The following is an 18,624-nucleotide window of genomic DNA, read 5'->3' on the forward strand; positions in this document are numbered from 1 at the left end:
TTCAGGAGAATACAGCCTATTTTCATTTTAACTGATTTAAAGTCGCTTGAAGTTTCATATCACAGAAAGAATGCGAATATCACACTCAATGTGAACAAAATACTCAAGAACTTGAGCGAATCCGTACGAGAAATTACGAGCCGAAGCATTTTTTGAGAAAGGACCACTAATCAAATATGCAACATTATATCGAACAAGATTGCACCCTCTAATTATTCATAAAAAGTCCCGCGGCGCGTTCCAAAGGTAAAATGCAGTTTCCACTTACACAAAAGACCACGATTGCGTATCTTTTGTGCTGACCATTAAATGTATTGAAAACCTAGACACTCGTGGGAGCCATCTTCTCTGTCGCAGTAAGTTTTAGGTGTCTAACCACTCAGTCATCTCGAAAATAGGGAACAGGGCATAATTTCAAGGATTTTTGTATAAATATTAAAGTAAATAGTTTTACCTTCATTAGGTTAGACTGGGTATACAGCTGACATTTAATTTATGGTTTACAATAAATATCATAATAAATGTAGAAAAATTAAAGGATGAAAAAAAAAACACTCTTAAGTAATTAAATTTTTAATTCGCAATATACATTGCTTTTAATGGGTAACAAAAACAAAATCACAGGTTTTAAAGCGCTAAAATTTCGATATAAACAAAAACTGGCCAAATCCTAATAAAATATAAATAATTAAATTGATGCATTTATCAACATTACAAACTAAGATGCAATAGATGCACTTGTGAACTGCGTCAATACTATGGTTTTCTGATTACCCGAAAATTTTTATAAAAAACTCATTATTTTTAAAATCGGTTTTCTATGAAAACAAAACAAAACAAAACAAAACAAAGCAAAGAAAAATAATATATTATTTTGTCTGTACTGATAAGGAGATGTAGATAAGAAAACCTACGAGTTGCATCAATTCCTTTCATACAAACCCTAAGATTGTTACAATCATTTAATTCATTCTTGTTTGTGACTACAATCTGTGTAAATGAATGAATAGTGGATGATCAAATATTAATAAATAAACAAGTGAATTTATTGGTTTTAACGTAAGTAGCATTAATATTCTAATGAATTCATTCCTAAAATAAAATAAAATTAATTTGTTACTTGGGTGGAAATAAGTTAGGGGTAAAAACTATTTGATATTTACATAACCTTTTTTTTTATCATATTATTTCTGTTAAAAATGATGTTTTAGGTTCCAACATTTCATTTAATATCTAAATTTAGAGGTGTCACATTATAAACAAAATTTGTAAAAAGATATTTATAATTATTGAGATCAAAGAGATCATAAATTTTCCTTTTCTACACTTATAAAGAAATATAAAAGGTTTGTTTTTCGTCACAAAACACGTGCCTCTAACATTTATAAATTTCAAGACGCTCCTGATGAAGGACATCAACGGTACGAAACATAGAGCATCAATAAAAAGTTTTTTTTTGGCTACTACCGAATATCCTTCCTCGTATTTTAAGGCCTCATAAATTATGGTAAATTATATTTACTCTAAGATACAGTATGCTAGTTAGAATAAATTTTTATTTCACTGCAGTTGTAAACATTGTGATTAATGGAAGAGGTTTAATCTATTGACGATACATTTTTAATTTGAAAAGGTATTTTGAAAGATATTCTATTAAAGGAAAGCATTTTCTGGTTTAAAAGGTTCATCTATTGGCAATACACCCATAAATAGTTATTGGGCTAATGCCTGGGTCAAGAACTCACTGATTAATCCAAGACTACTCTCTCTTACAATAACATTTTGAATACATTAGGATTACATTTTGCTTATCATTTTACAATCTGGGTTGGCTATCATTTTGTAAGCAACACAAAAGAAAATGAGTGAATTTTTTTTTTATTTTATTTTAGAGGGTTGCTCAGGAAAGAATAAGAATTATTTTTACTTTGCTTGTCGATTGTTCAGCTCCAAAGATGGTTAAATTATCAATAAAGAACAACGTTGGCAAAGTAAAAAAAACCTATTCTTTCCTTATTAAAAATGAAAATTCATAAATATCCAATCCAAAGTATTGACGCTAATCACAAGTTAATAGTAAAAATTTTTAACATGAAAGACTATTTAATAACTTAAAAAATTATTAGTATCATTATTAACTATAATTTAACTTTTACATTTTTTAAATAGTTACTTCACAAATTCAGCCTTGGTAATTAAAATAAGAATATTTCATAGTGCGAATTGCAGCGCCCCATTGCTTTTTTTAAATATTTGTTTATTTCATAAATTTAAAATTATATCCCCCTAAGGAGCTACTAGAGGGGTGAAAACAAGCAATTTAATCAATTTAAAATAAATATACTATTTGACACTCCTAACTTAACATTCTTAACCAACAATAAAAATAAATAAATAAATAAATAGACAGTACATACGTACCAGTATTGTATGCGTTTCTGACAATAATCTTATCACAAAATTAATCTGTTTAGAACAGAAATAATAATAACTACATATAGTTTATACTGTATAATTTGTAAGGTATCCAATCCTGCTTTTTTATTATTAATATCATTTAAATTAATGGGTCATCCTGTTCTAGAAAAATCTCATCTGATTAAAGCTTAAATAATGTACAGATTTAATTGCTTTTTCATGTAATGCTAGCACTATTTTTATACTTTACTACGCTAAGTACAGTTTTAAACAATTGTCATGGATGTTGTGATGTATAATGGGCCATTATACCTTGATTACCTTGAACTATTGGAGAAATTCGACCGCAATTAAAAATAAGTAAATATTCTAAGTTTCGATATACTTACCTAATACCTGTTTTAAATGTTGTTAATATGTGTTGCATAAATTGAATGTTGTACACTCTAATTTTATTGTTGTTATTAATTGCTATTTTTATTTTTTAAGCTTCACGGCTCTTTTGGAAGAAAGGTGAATTTAAACTTGCAAAAGCCTCGAGTTCGAAAGCCAAGCATAGCTATTAAGATTGTATTTATTAAAGGCTCGGAAGTCAAGCCACTGATCAAGTCAAGTGAATTTTATGCCACAGAATTCCTATTTACAGTATTGTATGATGGTTGATGTAAATTACCATCCATATTCTTAATGTGTTTTACAAACATATAGGAAATTCAACTAGAGAGATGAATTTACAATGCAAACATACTTGATAACAAAAAAAAATAAAAAATCTCATTATGATGCAAATTTGCTGCCTCTCAAAAATAAATATGGACGACATAGCAAAACAATGATTTGAATATTCATCTAGCTAGGTGATTGGGTGATTCTATTTAAACGCCATTTACTGGGTCTTTTAAGGTTATCCTTTAATAGATTAAGAAAGTTTTATTTTATATCTACAAAATCAGCAAGATTTAAGTCCAGACATTTTTTGTCAGTTTATTTAATTGCTAGTGACCACAGGTAAAGATTCTGATAAAGTAACTGCTAAAAATAATTTCAAAAGCTCGGATCTTCTAACTTAAAAATATTAGGATTGGATTGACAATATAAACTAACGACATGATCTAAACTAATGAAAAATGTGAGCTATTTAATGCTTAAGAATAAAGTATAATATAGAATACTTAAATATTTACTAAATACAACTAAGTTTCCAAAATAAATAAGTAAGAAATTTACTAATGAAAACTCTATTGACTAATAAATTTATTTTGAGGAATTCTACAAAGCTGCAATAATTACTTCAAAACCTAGATCGAAAAGAAAATGAGTATTGCAACGTTTGAGTACCAAACGTACCGTAATTATCATCTCTCAATGAATTTGATAACATGTATACAATTCATGTAAATTAACTGGTTGTAGAATGGGAATGTGTGTAATTTGGGTTTGAAAATATTAATTACTTTTAAGGATCATTCAAATATAAACTGAGATAAATTGAACTACGTTGGGAAGACAGGTGTGTATCTGAGTGGAGGGCAGTGCGGCCATCTGACCTTTCTATCTTTGGAATAACGAAGCGTAAGGTATTTTCGACCATCAACGGGCAGTTGATTCGATTTGTAGCCAATGAAGGTATCGATTCACACCAAAGTTTGACTGACTTAGAAAGCAGGTTGGGAATCCTAACGTGCCAAAACAGAAGTAATTGTCTGGGGCAAACAAGTGTCTACCAAATGAAAGTAACTAGTTCTTGATCCAGCAATTCTTTTAGATGGTTCGTGAACGTATTGTACAGAAGGTAACCGATAAAAAAAACGATGAATGCGGTACACTACGGCGAGCTGCAGGATGAAGGAGGGCCATTATCGTAATAAATGATGGCGGCGACCCATTTTCGATGTTTTGTTTCGGGCAGTTCAACAGCATTACCTCGCTGAAATTTACTAAAGACCACTTGAATATCATCCTTACTGTCCTAACATAATCTCCAGGTGACTTCCACAGTATGGTTCACTGAAGGAAGTGATGGAACGCGAAGTGGCAGCAGAAAATATGAGCGAAATTGTCAGTTAAGAAGCCTGTTCTTTATTTTTGTTGAGAGGATCAAGAAATTTCCCTTCACGTTGTCAAATACACTTCTTTAGAAAAATAAAATATTTATTAAGTAATTTTATCTGTTAAAATAAGTAGAACAAAAAATGTAGTTTATAATATAGATACTGTAGATTTGATGAAAAACCTCCCCTTTTTTTTTATAATAATAACAATAGACAACTCAGGTTTTGTCATTAATTTATATACATGTTATATATACTGAAAGATTTGTAATTATCAAAATGAATGTCTTTACACTTAATTATTGCACGCAGATTAGATAGTAACTAATAATTTACTCCGGCTCATAGCTGGTTTTCAATAAACAAAAGAACCATGATATCCAACTCCTACCTACAAACTCACCAGAATATAATTTATACTTACAAAAATAAAAATAAAATGAAATTTAAAAAATAAAAATAATAATAATTTTTGGGATTTTGAGGGAATGATTTTTTTTTTTTGCTATCACAATGAGCATCGGACCACAATACCCATATTTAGTAAATTATCTTTTCACACAATTTTAAGGGCGCCACTAAATACCTAAACATGAACTATAGAGACATACAATATAAATGATTACAACACAATGGGCAAAAGGCAATTGTGCGGAACATGTCTTTATTACTGGTTTATTTATTTGTTGGTTTGTTTAAACAGTTGTTAATGTATTCAAATAATTACGGACTGGTTCAAACCTGCTTTCAAGATCACGCGATTGCATCTCACATTTGGCCCATGAACAGCTTACTCCTTTATGATCAAAAACCATCTGAAACATATGACAATATGACTTAATATACATACGATATGTTAATCATTTAAAAGGTAACATAACTTAGAGTAGGATCAGTAAGGGTATTCCTAGAGCTCCACTGAACCCTAAGTGCACACAGTACCGAGAATTTCTAAAAAATCAGTCTCACTTTCTAAAAAAACCGTTTAGGCTATTTTGCTCTATTTCATTCTGCGTGTCAAGTAGAATATTGAAGGTTTTTGTCGTAAATTGCGTCTTTAAGCGAAACGGGTACTAATTAAAAGGTAAATCGTTACCAAGCTTCTTAAAAGAGGTACGAGCATTGTTGAAAAATAGTTTTGTTTGATTAGATTGAAACTTAATAATAATTTTTACTAGTGTATTCGCATTAAAGCGATCAGATCGTAATGGAGTTGGTTTCCAAAATAAGAGACAACCTTAAAGCCGTCTCCGAGTAGAATCTTGAATTTCTTGTGGAGATGTCTTTACAAATAATAAAAATCACATGCCATTAAGTCTACGGCAGTAGATCTCCTCTATAGATTACTGTATACATTTATAGAAAAAAAAAAATTAAATAAGTGCACTTACACTTTGTAACTGTGGCTTAAGTTTGATCATAAAGTCGACAAAACTCGATTTAATCTCTTCTGACAAGAAATAAAGAAGCCAATCGGAAGCTTTATCCTCCACTTCATGGCAATCCAATTCCTGAATGATTTGAATATGAAAAGAGTTGTTCATAACGGATAAACATATAGCAGTCTAAATTTCTTTGTAAAATAATACAAAATCATATGGGAATAGAAAAATAGTTACTCACCAAAATAAGGTACGCAGGGCCAGTAAGTATAGCAGATATGTGTTGCACAGATGTTCTGCTGACAAGTCTACTGTTTGCCTGAATTTTGGTGTCTCTGGTATCCGTAGAAGCAGATAGGAGTAAGACTGAATGTTCTGTTACCATTAGAAGATGCCCATTTATTCCTCTGTGACTCTCTTCAGAACATTCCTTCCAACCACCTTTGCACTTAAAAATGAACAGAAATAAAAATGTATTCCTTACAAACCAATTAAAAAGAAGAACGTAAAATAATAATCTTAATTCAAACAACTGCTGAGAAATGACAAAATATGGTCATATTATATCTGTCTACTACATCCATATCACAGACCTGTTTAAGAATGACTTCCATCCAGTTAGAGACAGAACGATCATCAGAAGCCGCTAGACATAAGACGAGACTATCTCTAGGCGATCTTTTTTCAAATCGTAGACAAAATGTATGTGGCCTGTGATCTTTCCGGTTATGTAATAGAGATCTATTAAATAACAATCTTTCACACGAGACGCATTCGTCGAGATGTAACGAAAGACTTCGTGAATCACGTGAAACAGGTTTTAACAATAACAGACCTTCCCTGCAAAAGAAATAATAACTTTCAATTTAACAGTAGGATAGAAGCAGCGTTTATTTTAATCAATACAGTAGACATTATCAAATATTAAAAAAATCAATAAAGCAAATTAGAAAAACTGAAAAAAGTGTGATTTATACGATAAAAAGATAGACAAAATGATACTGCTTTATTTATATTGGTTTGAGGAGATTCATAAGGGGACCGTGCCAATAATCATCCCAAAAGCTTATGAAAGAGACTTGTTGCATAACTCAAAAAAATTTAAAACGTCAAACAGGAAGGGCCATTTTATGCAATAGATTTTCCAGGTTTTTGGAGTTTTCTATATATTACTAAAAATAGATAAAGTAAAACAAAACACAACTTCCGACTGAAATCTAACAAGAGATTTGCCCGCAATCGCTGCAATCAATCCATCGTATGACCGGCTCGGACTGGTTGATCATACCACAAATCTTATGGCATCTCCCTAATAGGACGACTTGATCTCATGAATTGCTCGTATAGACGTGCTAAATGCGTACAGACCGCCGAACTACTGGAGCAGAGCAACATATTGTGCGATAAATTGTAATGTGTGTAGGCCTTTTTAGAACTAATTTCTTTAGAACCTACATCCACGCATAGTTTTAGTTCCATTCTTCATCGACCTGTTTTCTGAATGAGTTGAAGGTTTTATGCAGTTTCTGTTGGTTCCCTATAATGGTGTTAATTCGTACCCACAAAATCTTTGTGAATGCTTTCAGAACCGTTTATTCTATGAGGACCACGTAGCACATAAGGCAATACGCATAATTTAATATCATTAATTCAATATTATGGTATTAATGGCTTATATCAGAACAGCGGAAGCATAAACTCATTAAAGATCTAAAGAAGTGTGGAACAATGCAATGTCAGATATTAATTAAATTACAGGAGGATTTGGTCTAAGGATTTGGTACGCCTGATGTAATGTTGAGGAAGGGGTCCAGGTAAATCTTGTAAAATGTTCCAAAGAAGATATTAAACAATTCTAATCAAATAATTTCGATTACAACAGTTTTGGGTAGAGTCTAATAGAGTTACAAGAGTTCTGAGGCAATATTTAAAAATAAGTTTAAGAATAATCCTGGGGATATAAATACCTGATTTCCACCAAAGCAGGTTCCCAAAATCTACGTAATGTACCAATTGAAAACATTAGGTGATCGCTTAGCGATAATTCTGATGGACTGCAAACTTCATTGCACATAATAGCCCAGGTACAGTATAATACATCTTCACAAACCTGAAATATTAACCATGTTATCCCTACTTTCAATTCACTGATGTATTGTAAAAGATAAAAGACCTACTCACATTCTCACGAATTACCATGCGCAAAAAATCAGTCGCATCAATTCTCGGGAAATCCAATGTTCTACCAGTCTCTTTATGAACAGCATAATGTAACCATGAACATAGTTCACCGCCACGACTGGCACACACCATCTTTCTACCACCTTCTAACGTAATCTGCTCTCCACAAGGCCCCACCTTCATAAATAAATAAATACTATTTGCATTAAATGGGCATTAATAACTAAATTTATGTTGCTCTGAAGGGGTGCTTCAGAGATGTCTTGGAGACCTCAGAACATAACTACAGGTAAATACTCAATGTCGAAAGTTTGAAAAGATCGCAATAATTACCCTTTTAGCAAGAACAAAATGAAGTCATATTAATAATAATAAATAAACAAAAAATAAAAAAGTTTCGAAGAGTAAATAATATTTGAGTACACTTGAATATTTACTCACTCTAATATATTTAAGATCCCTGTATTGAATTCGCTGCATATTTAAGTTCTGTTCCTTTGTAAGACTGAGAAAGCACAATTCATTTCTTGTGAGTACACTCAGGTAAGTTTCTCCTGTAAGATCTATCATTCTATAAACCTAAAGGGTATACAAAATATTTCATGTTTTTTTTTGTTATTATATATAAAAAATAATTATTTTATTAGCAGAGGTAATAGAAATGGATAACTATTTTACCTTGTAAACAGTACAATTAAACAGTCTCTCCATGCTAGAATAATCTGGTTTTATTTTTTCAACGTGTAAAGAGAGTTGATTCTGATCCACATTCAATTCTGACGTGCCAGCAGACGGCCGACTTGGACATAAATTTATAATGTGTCCAGATCGAGCTATAGGTTTTACCAGAGACTTAGGATTTTTGTATCTTTTTAGAATTTTTACTGGAGATGACTTCCAACTGCTTTTCTGATGCTGCTGCTCAATTTGTTCAGCTTCTCCTCCATTTCCTTTTACGGGATTCAATGCAAGAGTAGACATTTTCACCGCAGCTGTTTCAACTGATCAATCATAACAAGATCTTGTTTTAACGAATAAATTACAATGGAATAAATAATTTTTGAGTAAGCATAAAATAAAAGAATACTTGTTTTACGAATGACTTATAGTGCAATTAATACATTTTTGTTTAAGACAAAACTGAAAGACGATTAAAAAAAAAATCCACAAAATACAATTCCAACTTCACAGATAAAGTAGCGGGATCATGAGGTTTACACGTGTGAATTCACATTTAAGTTAGTTTTATTTTCTTTTTAAAGACTTAAAATTGTTTACACTTCTCTTAAGCTGATCTTTGCAACATTGAAACAACTTAATAGCTAATAAGTAAATACTAATTATTTTCATCGTTGCGACTTCAATTAAATGAACCTGAACATTAAAAATAATGTTAACTTGAGCAGTTTAGTGACTAGATTAAGTGTAAATTCATTTAGGCAACGAGCGAATTGAATGGAAATAATAATGCTCAAATACTTGCGAGTAAATACTCTAGTAGTAAGAATACAAAAGACTAAACTATTCAAATAAAAAAAGCATGTGTATCCAAATCCACATGGGTCGAAATAGCTATTTCAGATGAGCATGTGACCTGATGTGATGGAGTTAGAGATTAAGGTGGGTTCACTAAAATTTATTTTATAAGATTAGTTATTGCCGTTCACTAGAGGAACTGGATCCTCCCCACTACTTCAAATAATCGTCTGTTTAGAAATGCATAACTGACAATAGAAATGTGTCTATGTATAAGGGACAAATAGCAGATCAGTCTAATATTTTTAAACCATTGGAAAGTAATTGTTATTAAAACATTAAAATTAAGAAGAAAATCCTATTATTTTTAATCAAAATACTGTATGTATTTGGAGCGAAATATTTTCTATCTTACCATATAATAAATGTGGATCATCAGATCCTTCTGGAACACCACGTTCCATGTCCAAAGCATCTTCGCCTTGTTCACCAGGGTCGGTAAACGAAGTCCACCATCCACCAAGTATTGTCTCAACGTCACACGATCTGCGCTCCCATACAGTAGCCTTTGGACCATCACCAACCTTAGAATACGAATAAATAATCAAATTTTATCACAAAGCAGCCTATATATGTTTATATAATACAAATGAGGTGTATAAAAATTAGGAAATTTTACTACCTATTAGAGAGGCACTTGACGCATGCAACATACCGAAATGCTACTAAGAGGGATGCAGCAAATGTTGGTGACTGAGCTAGAACTAGCAAATACTCTTTATGGAAATCAGGAACGAGGAGAAAATTCTCTTTCTTGAGAACAGTTTCGAAATCAAAGTTGGCTGTGAAATGTACGGGAAGCTTTGATCGGAAAAGTATGAGGCAGTTTTCGTTCTGAGTGAAGATGTAACATTCCCCGTACTAACGATTCTCCTAATCCCTTGCAGATAAAACTAGTTCAGTCATCATGAAGTACGTCTCATCCCTACTGAGCTCGTCGCTTCAGCGGAGAGGATTACCCTAGAAAAAAGGCATGTAGGATTCACTGTGCAAAAGGCTGTGATGTTACTTGGTATGGAGGTGAAACAACAAAATTCCGCTAATATATAACAAGGCCGTCTATCTCGGCTTTTTCAGCCTGGTGGTTGCATTTTTTTTTTTCACCTCTCATCGAGAAAATTTGGAATACAATAACAATAACATTATTACATCGCTAATCTGACAATTACAAAACTTATTCTCTTGGCAACTGAAAAGGAAAGTAAAGATATTTTTTTACAAACTCACTACTGTCTCATGAAAAGAAACTCTCTTCTTTTCTCTTCCGTCTCTGGCTCTTCTACCGGGTCTTTTAACCACAGGAGGACAATGATTCTCATCGGAAATGCTGCTGAGGTGGCAATCGGTGAATATATTATTTTTATTTTGCAAAGGAACTTCAACAAGATGTTTTTCATCAAGAAATGTTGTTTCCACATCTACCGGTGTTAAAGTTTTTTCACTCTCCTGAAAAAAACATTTAATGTGAAAGAAAGCAAAAGATTTTCAATTATATTTTATTTTAAAATTTGTAAAAGAAAGTACTGGTGTCATGCGCTTAAAGCACTGAAAGCTGCAGCCAATTTTTATTACTTGGCGTTCGCCTGTAGGTTTCTGGCGCAGAGTCCAAGAATCTAACCACAATACTGCTTATTTATTATATACTTTTTAATTATTAGTAGATAACATGAAACCTGTAGATGCTGAAGACAGTTGGAGGTGCAACTCTCACTTCAGTAAAATAATATTTAGAAAAAATTGTTAAGAGACACTAAAAGTTTAGTAAATAATTGGCGTACGAACGAAGATTCACAATACCTGTCCTTCCATTTCAGTAGCTTGTTCTTCTGGACTGCTAAGATTCGAAGTATCTAAAGAAGTATCATGTAATCCAGAATCAGCCAAACTGCTTACAGGAGACAAAGGACTAGTTAACAAAGATGTCTGACCATCAACTGTGTAAAAATCAGGAGGTTCTACCAGAGGTAACTCGAATATGGGTTCCACTGGAGCAGTCAAATCCTATAAAATATATATTATACATGCAGTGGCGGACAAAAAAAAGTTTAAAAGGTAAATTATACAAAGAACATCATCATTCTGAGAAAACGGAACAGTATTTTGAAACGTAAAAGTAAAATTAATTATTAAAAATATTATATTGTTGGAGCTAAAAACCTAATGCAGTTAGTACTGCCCACTTTGAATTCCCCTTCTTGAAGCTATTCAACCTCTTGCCATAATTATTCACAATTTTGCAAGATGTTCTGTTGAACCAGGCTATTCGAGCCACAATAATTTAAACAACACTTATCACAAGGCTTTGGCTATTGCAACAACTTAAACCGTTACAGGAACGTATTACCTAGATCTTTGATAAAAGATAATAAAAAGACTTACATCTGGGATAATTGTCAGAATAGTCGAGAAGTCATCAAATAATTTAGGTGGATTTGTAAGTGGGAAATCCCCAATTCAAATCTTGTTTGCAGCTACATTTTATTTGTTATAAAATAAATTTAGTAGTACATTATGTGCTTCCGCCCCCGTACGCGACACTAACCAACACAGTTGGACGTTACGCCCGCTTGAAAAATTAGGCGATTACTTTATTTTACTTATTAAATATTTGCTTTAGCTTTAGAAAGCAAATCCCTGCCGCTTTGGGAATTTTCTAAAAAAAATAAAAAAAAGGAATTCATAAATAATAATAAAAGCTTGGTTCACGAACACATTAGAGGCATGAAGTTGTGTTTTGTCTTTGTTACTGTGCACATCGTGTGCTGTTTTAATTGATTTCTAAGTGGTTTCTAGGCTGATTTGATTCACGATTTTTGGCAGACGTGTTTATTAAAGGATATTCTGTGCACTTGTGAAATTTAGTGAAATTCTGACGAGCAGTTTTAAAGATATTAGTTAAAATTAATTTTCATATTAATAAAATTATCAGTGGACTGTAGGAACTTGGTGGTGGGGAGACAGTGGCAGTGTTTATTTGAGAAGAAGTTTTGTTTGTCTGTCTCGCTCTATTCTAAAGTTCAAGTTGGTATCATCTTTTTAGATTTGCAACCATTTACGCACTGAAGGTGTATATATATATATATATTATCTTTTCTACTAAAATGGGCACCAACGATAGAAATGATAAATTTGAAATACTTCTTGGAGAAATTGGCCAGATAAATCAAATTTTAAATACCATTCAGCAAAGGTTTTCTGAGTTAAAAATAGAAAATCAAGGTCTCTCAACCAGTATTAGTAGTTTAAAGACTGAGTTAAAATCTGATTTTAATAGTCTGAAAAATGATTTGAAAATTTTAAATGTTAAAAGTGATAAATTAAGGAAAGAAAATGTGATGTTTGAAAAAAAATTAATCTATTTGAACTCTTTAATGGCTGATTATGAACAGTTTCGTTATGGTAATAGAGTCAGATTGACCAACATTCCTCACTCTGAAAATGAAAATCTCCTCTATATTATCAAAGCTATTGGTGAAGTTATTGGTTGCTCTATTGATGGAAATGATTTGGACTTTTTCTATCGTTTAAAAAGGAAGATTTTTATGCCAAATCCGCCTATTATTTTAAAATTTGTAAGAAGAGGTCTGAAAAATAATTTTTTAAAATTATTTTGGGTGAAAAAAGAATTAATTAATACTAAAATTTTGTCTGGTATTAGTGAGGCGACTTTGAAGCGAATATATATTTCTGACGATATGGGTTCGGAAACTTACAGATTACTCAGTAAAGCAAAGGAGCTGCAGAAATCTGGTAAAGTAAAATACTGTTGGTCCAGAAATGGTAAAATATTGATTCGAAAAGAAGAAGGTCTAAAAGTTGTGTTAATCAAGAGCGAAAGTGATCTGATGAAATATGGGTATGAAGTTCCAGTTGACTTAGAAGATGGATCTTCTTTAGCAACTGGAGAAGATACAGAAACTGAAGATGTTTTGACTTCTCAAGGGATCGACAGATCAGCCAAAAAGAGAAAACTTAAGAAATCACAATCTGGTCGAATTTTGGGGTTTCTGAAACCAAAGGTGCCTCCTTTAACGGCTACCAGTTGTGCTCAAGATTTATCTACTCCCCCTCCAAAAAAGTAGACTCTGTTAATAGAAAGTTTGTGTCAAAAATTAATGTATTATTCAGTTACTAAATCATGAAATTATAAATGTAAATGATCTTTATTTTGAAGTTTTTGTATTTTATTCTGTTATAAATTTATGTATGTGTATTTATTTTTATATGGGTGAATTAATTATTATTTTAATGTTTATTATTTTTTCTTTCGTTTGGTTATCATGTTTATTGAGGGTATTTATTTTTCCTTATTACTGATTTTAGGCGGAAGCTTTATATTCTTTTAATCATTATAGCTGTTTTCAATTTATTAATTTTCTTCAATACTGTTTATGATTTATTGTTTTTTTTTCAGTTTTGTATGCTTTTTATTTATTTATTTTCTTTTGTGTGAATTTATACACAACTCCATGCTTATTTACAATTGTAATTAAAGCAATAAAAAAATTATATTATATTATATTAGAGGCATGAATACTCGGGTTCTCATGTTGGCTTTACTCCATGAAAATAAAAACAGTTCACAAGCTTCAGTTAAAATAATCTCTCACACAGGTACACAATAATAATATATAATTAAATTTTTATTGCAATTTGTACTACGAAAAAAGGAAATTTTAATATCCCTCTTGGAGAATTTTGGGAAAAAGAAAATTTATCTACAAAGTTTAGCGGAATAAGTAAATTTTAACAAATTCTAGTAAGCAACGAGAAAAAATACTGCAAAATACCTAAGTTTAAAAAAAAAAACTAGCTTTAAAATTAAAGTAAAAAAAAAAAAAAATAAATTAAAAGAAACGGAAAATTAAAACTACAAAATTTACGAAAAATGGCTAGCAAAGAAGTGTGCGTTAAAAAAGATGGACAATATCTTTAAATTGGTCAAATAATGTTGTATGATATCTCACATAACATACTGTTATGACATAACATAATGTTATTCGAAAAGTAAAAAACATCCTTGCAGGCAGATAGGTGGTACTCAGATACAGAACTGTTTAACAACATTTCAAATTCAGCTATTATTATTTTGTTTTTTATGCATTGTACGATGGATGTTTAAAACACGACGTTCGGGATCAAGCATGGTGGCGAAGGATAAACGCAAATATATCCATCATTTACTTGAAACTTTGATAAGGATACCATGCCTATGGGAAGTACAATATTGAAAAAAAATGATGGGCGTGATTGAATTGATAGCAAAAATATGCAAGATACTTTACTGGAAATAATTATATGTATCTATATATCTTCGTTATATTCAATGGATATGTTTGAATCGATCTTTTATTAAAATGTAAAAATCATAAGGAGTCGTTCTCCTGAAATTTCGTAATTCAAGATAACCATTAAATATATTTTTTATCCCAGATTGAAAAAATTGCCCATCCACCTAGGTCAGGTTATCTCCTTTTCATCCCTTAAAATAAGTATCCAGCCAAAATTCCTAGAGCAGCTTTGTATTCGGTCATGTATTTAAGACTGATTAACAAAACATGCGGATGGGCAAAAACACGAAACTTTCGCCAATCAATTTTTTTGCGCGGACAATGTTCGCAAACCATTTACACGCAAATAACTTACATATTAGGTGAGGACGAACATAAAATATTTATAATAGTCAGTGTGGTCCCAATTAATCTCTGCCTATTTTAATAACAGTTTTTTTTTTTTTAGATTAAAGTGTCATTATGTACAGAAGATAGTCACGGTGTATAAGCCAAAGTTTCGTTTAAAATATGTATCTTGGTAAACCTGACTACTTTTGCAGATTCTTCGTGAATTGTGTGAATGTTCGAATGTAAATATTGAATGAAGAGACCTACCAGGACACCCAAGTCCTCTAGTCCATTTTCCCCTACCTAGATTCCATCACTAATAAATCAATAATCTATGTCTAAATTAGTACAAAAACAACTTACCACAGGAGTAATATCTAAATTGGCGAGGGAAGTGAGCAACGTAACGAATTTTGAGGCGGCTATGCAGTCCCTTAATAATGCCCTCTCTTGATAATGCTTTTGTAAAAGTCGTTTGTCCGAGATAAGACATCGCACATACGAGCTTAATGAACCCTCCAAGAGGGTATAATATATCCAAAGCAATCCTGAAAAATTATATAAATATTTATACTCGTATATATATACGTACCATTCCTTTTGTTTCAAGGCGGAAGGTGGTGTGTCGCCTCGGTATTAGATATTGAACCGATAGGGATAGATGACTTCCTGTGGAAGGTCAACGAACACAAGCTTTGAAGATGTCTCTCACTTCTGTTTTGGAGATATGTGCACAAGTGTACACTTATGAGTTTACATTATATGCACTAAACAATATTTTTCGTTTACAAGGGACCTTTAAATTTGTATTTAAAATGAAAACTTGATTGCAGATATTGGACCCAATCGGAGTACTTCCTCTTACTAGAAAACTACATTAACTAAGAGAACGGAGGTACACCTTTTGTTAGCATTATCACTTCAATATAAATTATGTTACTCTTTAATTTAAATGCTGTATACCTTGTACGTGATCAGATGCTGGCGTTCGAGGCGCCAACGGTCCCCAAGCCAAAGAGTCAGCCAATCGAGAATGAGTGACCTGTCGTACAACTTGCCAGAAATCTGCAGTTGTTGGCCTAAGTCCGTGAGCCAGAACTTCGGCGACACACCTCACTAGAGAACTTTCGATGCCCACCTCACACCCTTCTGTAGATATTACCTATTAACGTAATTTAATGTGAAACTGGAAAAACTATCTCAAGTGTATTTTAGTTGTTCTCAAGTTTAGTTACAGCCAAGAATCTATAATTAATTTGCGATTTTGATTCAAAAAGTATTACTTTTTGATTTATTCATTAAGATTTGCCTGTGAGGAGGAACAAGCCCTTCATCATCCAAGCTACCTTGGGTAAGGAATTGTATCTGTTTAGCAGAAAACAACAACACTATCTCAAGCAGTGAAAGACAAATATTCAGATCAGGATTATGAACCAAAGAATTCCAAAAGTTTCTCAGGAAGCACAAATCGGACGGACGACTTTAACCTTAGGAATGAAGCATTAGTCTTTCTTTCTCATCAACTGTTCCAACCAAAATTCCTGAACCTGAAGATCCACACTCCTGTCATGTGATGAATTGGTGTTTCTACTTAATCTCATAACCACCAGCACATGAATCTGGTATAAATCCCATTATACAAAGATGTGATTTTCTTCTTCTGATTTTCTTGAATATCATTAGAAACAGAAGAGGATTGATGCAGTAGCTCATAGTATGAAAAACACAATCATCTTAATAACAGCCCTATGGCGCTAATGACCTTAGAAGGCGATGCGCCGGATAAAAAAACACAACCCTATCTGAATTTTTAATTAACATCGTCTATTATACACTGAACTCGCTTGAAGCCGTCCGTTCCTAACAGAAACATGTACAGAGATTCAGAAACAGAAGGATCGGGCTCAATGAGGGACAGTGACGCCTTCTCATTTTCTGAAAACCCTCAGGATCTGATTCCCAAAGTATATTTGTCAGAAAAAACTTCCAGATTTCTGAAAAGTACTAGCACTTCGAGATGGAATTTTGCGCTTACAGTGCAATTTGGCTATCCGACCATGTATAAAACAACTTCTGAGACAGCTCATTCGAAATAACAAGAGCATCTTACTTTTAATCCAGCTTGTAAGATATTTAATTTCCAAGAGACTCTGTCAAGGGCTCCTGTCTCAAAATGAACCGCTGTTGTTGGTATGCGGTCTTAGTATGGACCGTCCTGAGTTTATAATCCTTTATCATACCAGATGGATTCCTCTTTAATTTGTCTCCATGGATAGCAATTGATGAAGGGAGAATCATTAAAATATGACTTGCCTGTATTCAAATCTTTAATGGTGGATTCACAATAAATGGTAAAATAGCATTGCTCTTTTGCCAACCAAAAACCTGCGTTTATTTCTTTTTTTTATCTCCACATAGAGGGGTGAAATTCCCAACTAAGTTCCTCAGTAACTCTGGCGTGCATTTGGTAAATATTCAAACCAGTGCTATGCAAATATTTTTTTTTTAATTTTCTTATTAGAAAATCTAAGGAAACTAAGCGTAAACCATTTGATATATTGTATGAACTTGTGTGCAAACAACAACGCTTTGCATTCAAAATAAACAAATAATTTAAAATCTCAATAATCACGACTGATTTGGCAAAACAATATCAAATTTTAAAATTCTAAATTAATTACATATTCTCAGACAAACATCTATTTATTATATTTTTGAAGACTATTTCAACGTGTTGAGCAACAATCAAAACGCTAAATTAATGAAATTTTAAGTTTAGCAAAAAATTAGTCTGAAAATAATAAAAAAAAACAAAAGCAGCCAAAAAATAAACCAAAATAAAAAAAGCATACCATACCTCAAATGCTAATTCTTGAATTTCTATGACAATCTATAAATCTGAAATAAAAATAAATAAACGGAAAAACTAAACACTTACATAAATAAAAATTAAGGATAAAAATAACAAAACGTGACTTATTGCAACTACGTGTAAAATAATAACTTGCAAAAGGTGCAATAATTAATAGAAATAAAATTTGGAACAATGACATACAACTTCGATTCCATTTTTTAGATTCCTCAGTAAACAGTCTTTTCCTATATCGCTGCTAGGTCGCATTATTATTTTACGAAAATTAACTAGAACAAAACATAAACAGAGTCATGAGTAACTACATGACTGCCTCTTGGGTAAGAAATCCATATTAGGCTGTTTCTTTCCTGTATTTGTATAATACTATACTATGGTGTGGGGATTTATTATCACAAATCAGCTGTCTTATTCTGCCCGCCTATCTGTTTTAATAAGAAACTTTTGAAAATTGTATCAAGCGTTTCTTAGTTAAAATTTGTAAACGTTTTAGTAAGATAATATGGGTATCTTAATCTTTAAGTAGATAATTTCGAAGAAGGTTTGATAATGTTTCTCAAATT

At 32.0% G+C, this 18,624-nt stretch overlaps 2 protein-coding genes across 2 annotated transcripts; one reads left to right on the forward strand and one right to left on the reverse strand.

Annotated features, from left to right (window-relative positions):
* Nucleotides 1-557: 557 nt before the first annotated feature.
* On the reverse strand, nucleotides 558-18,443 carry prd1 (pleckstrin homology domain-containing protein pruning defect 1). The gene is made up of 14 exons (XM_074120669.1): nucleotides 18,245-18,443; nucleotides 16,153-16,351; nucleotides 15,553-15,737; nucleotides 11,366-11,569; nucleotides 10,796-11,014; nucleotides 9,924-10,092; nucleotides 8,711-9,033; nucleotides 8,474-8,611; nucleotides 8,033-8,209; nucleotides 7,819-7,961; nucleotides 6,445-6,691; nucleotides 6,093-6,299; nucleotides 5,861-5,980; nucleotides 558-5,284 (listed from the first exon to the last, which is right to left on the reverse strand). Exons 1-14 carry the CDS (start codon nucleotides 18,308-18,310, stop codon nucleotides 5,165-5,167), a joined length of 2,517 nt encoding a protein of 838 aa, XP_073976770.1. The 5' UTR covers nucleotides 18,311-18,443; the 3' UTR covers nucleotides 558-5,164.
* On the forward strand, nucleotides 12,296-13,852 carry LOC141450339 (uncharacterized). Its single transcript, XM_074120676.1, has one exon. The coding sequence runs from the start codon at nucleotides 12,670-12,672 to the stop codon at nucleotides 13,648-13,650; it is 981 nt and encodes a 326-aa protein (XP_073976777.1). The 5' UTR covers nucleotides 12,296-12,669; the 3' UTR covers nucleotides 13,651-13,852.
* Nucleotides 18,444-18,624: the final 181 nt, after the last annotated feature.

Source organism: Rhodnius prolixus, unplaced genomic scaffold, assembly GCF_049639745.1.
Source record: "Rhodnius prolixus isolate KJV_2025 unplaced genomic scaffold, Rpr scaffold_2, whole genome shotgun sequence".
Lineage (NCBI taxonomy): Eukaryota > Metazoa > Arthropoda > Insecta > Hemiptera > Reduviidae > Rhodnius > Rhodnius prolixus.

Excerpts from the sequence above, each read along its gene's own strand:
- prd1 (XM_074120669.1), bottom strand. The coding sequence starts at position 18,310 with ATGCGACCTAGCAGCGATATAGGAAAAGACTGTTTACTGAGGAATCTA. Across the intron at positions 11,570-15,552 it reads ATTTAGATATTACTCCTGTG|GATTTGACTGCTCCAGTGGA; the intron begins GTAAGTTGTTTT and ends TATATTTTATAG. Across the intron at positions 5,285-5,860 it reads TTAAGCCACAGTTACAAAGT|ATGGTTTTTGATCATAAAGG; the intron begins GTAAGTGCACTT and ends CATATGTTTCAG.
- LOC141450339 (XM_074120676.1), top strand. The coding sequence starts at position 12,670 with ATGGGCACCAACGATAGAAATGATAAATTTGAAATACTTCTTGGAGAA.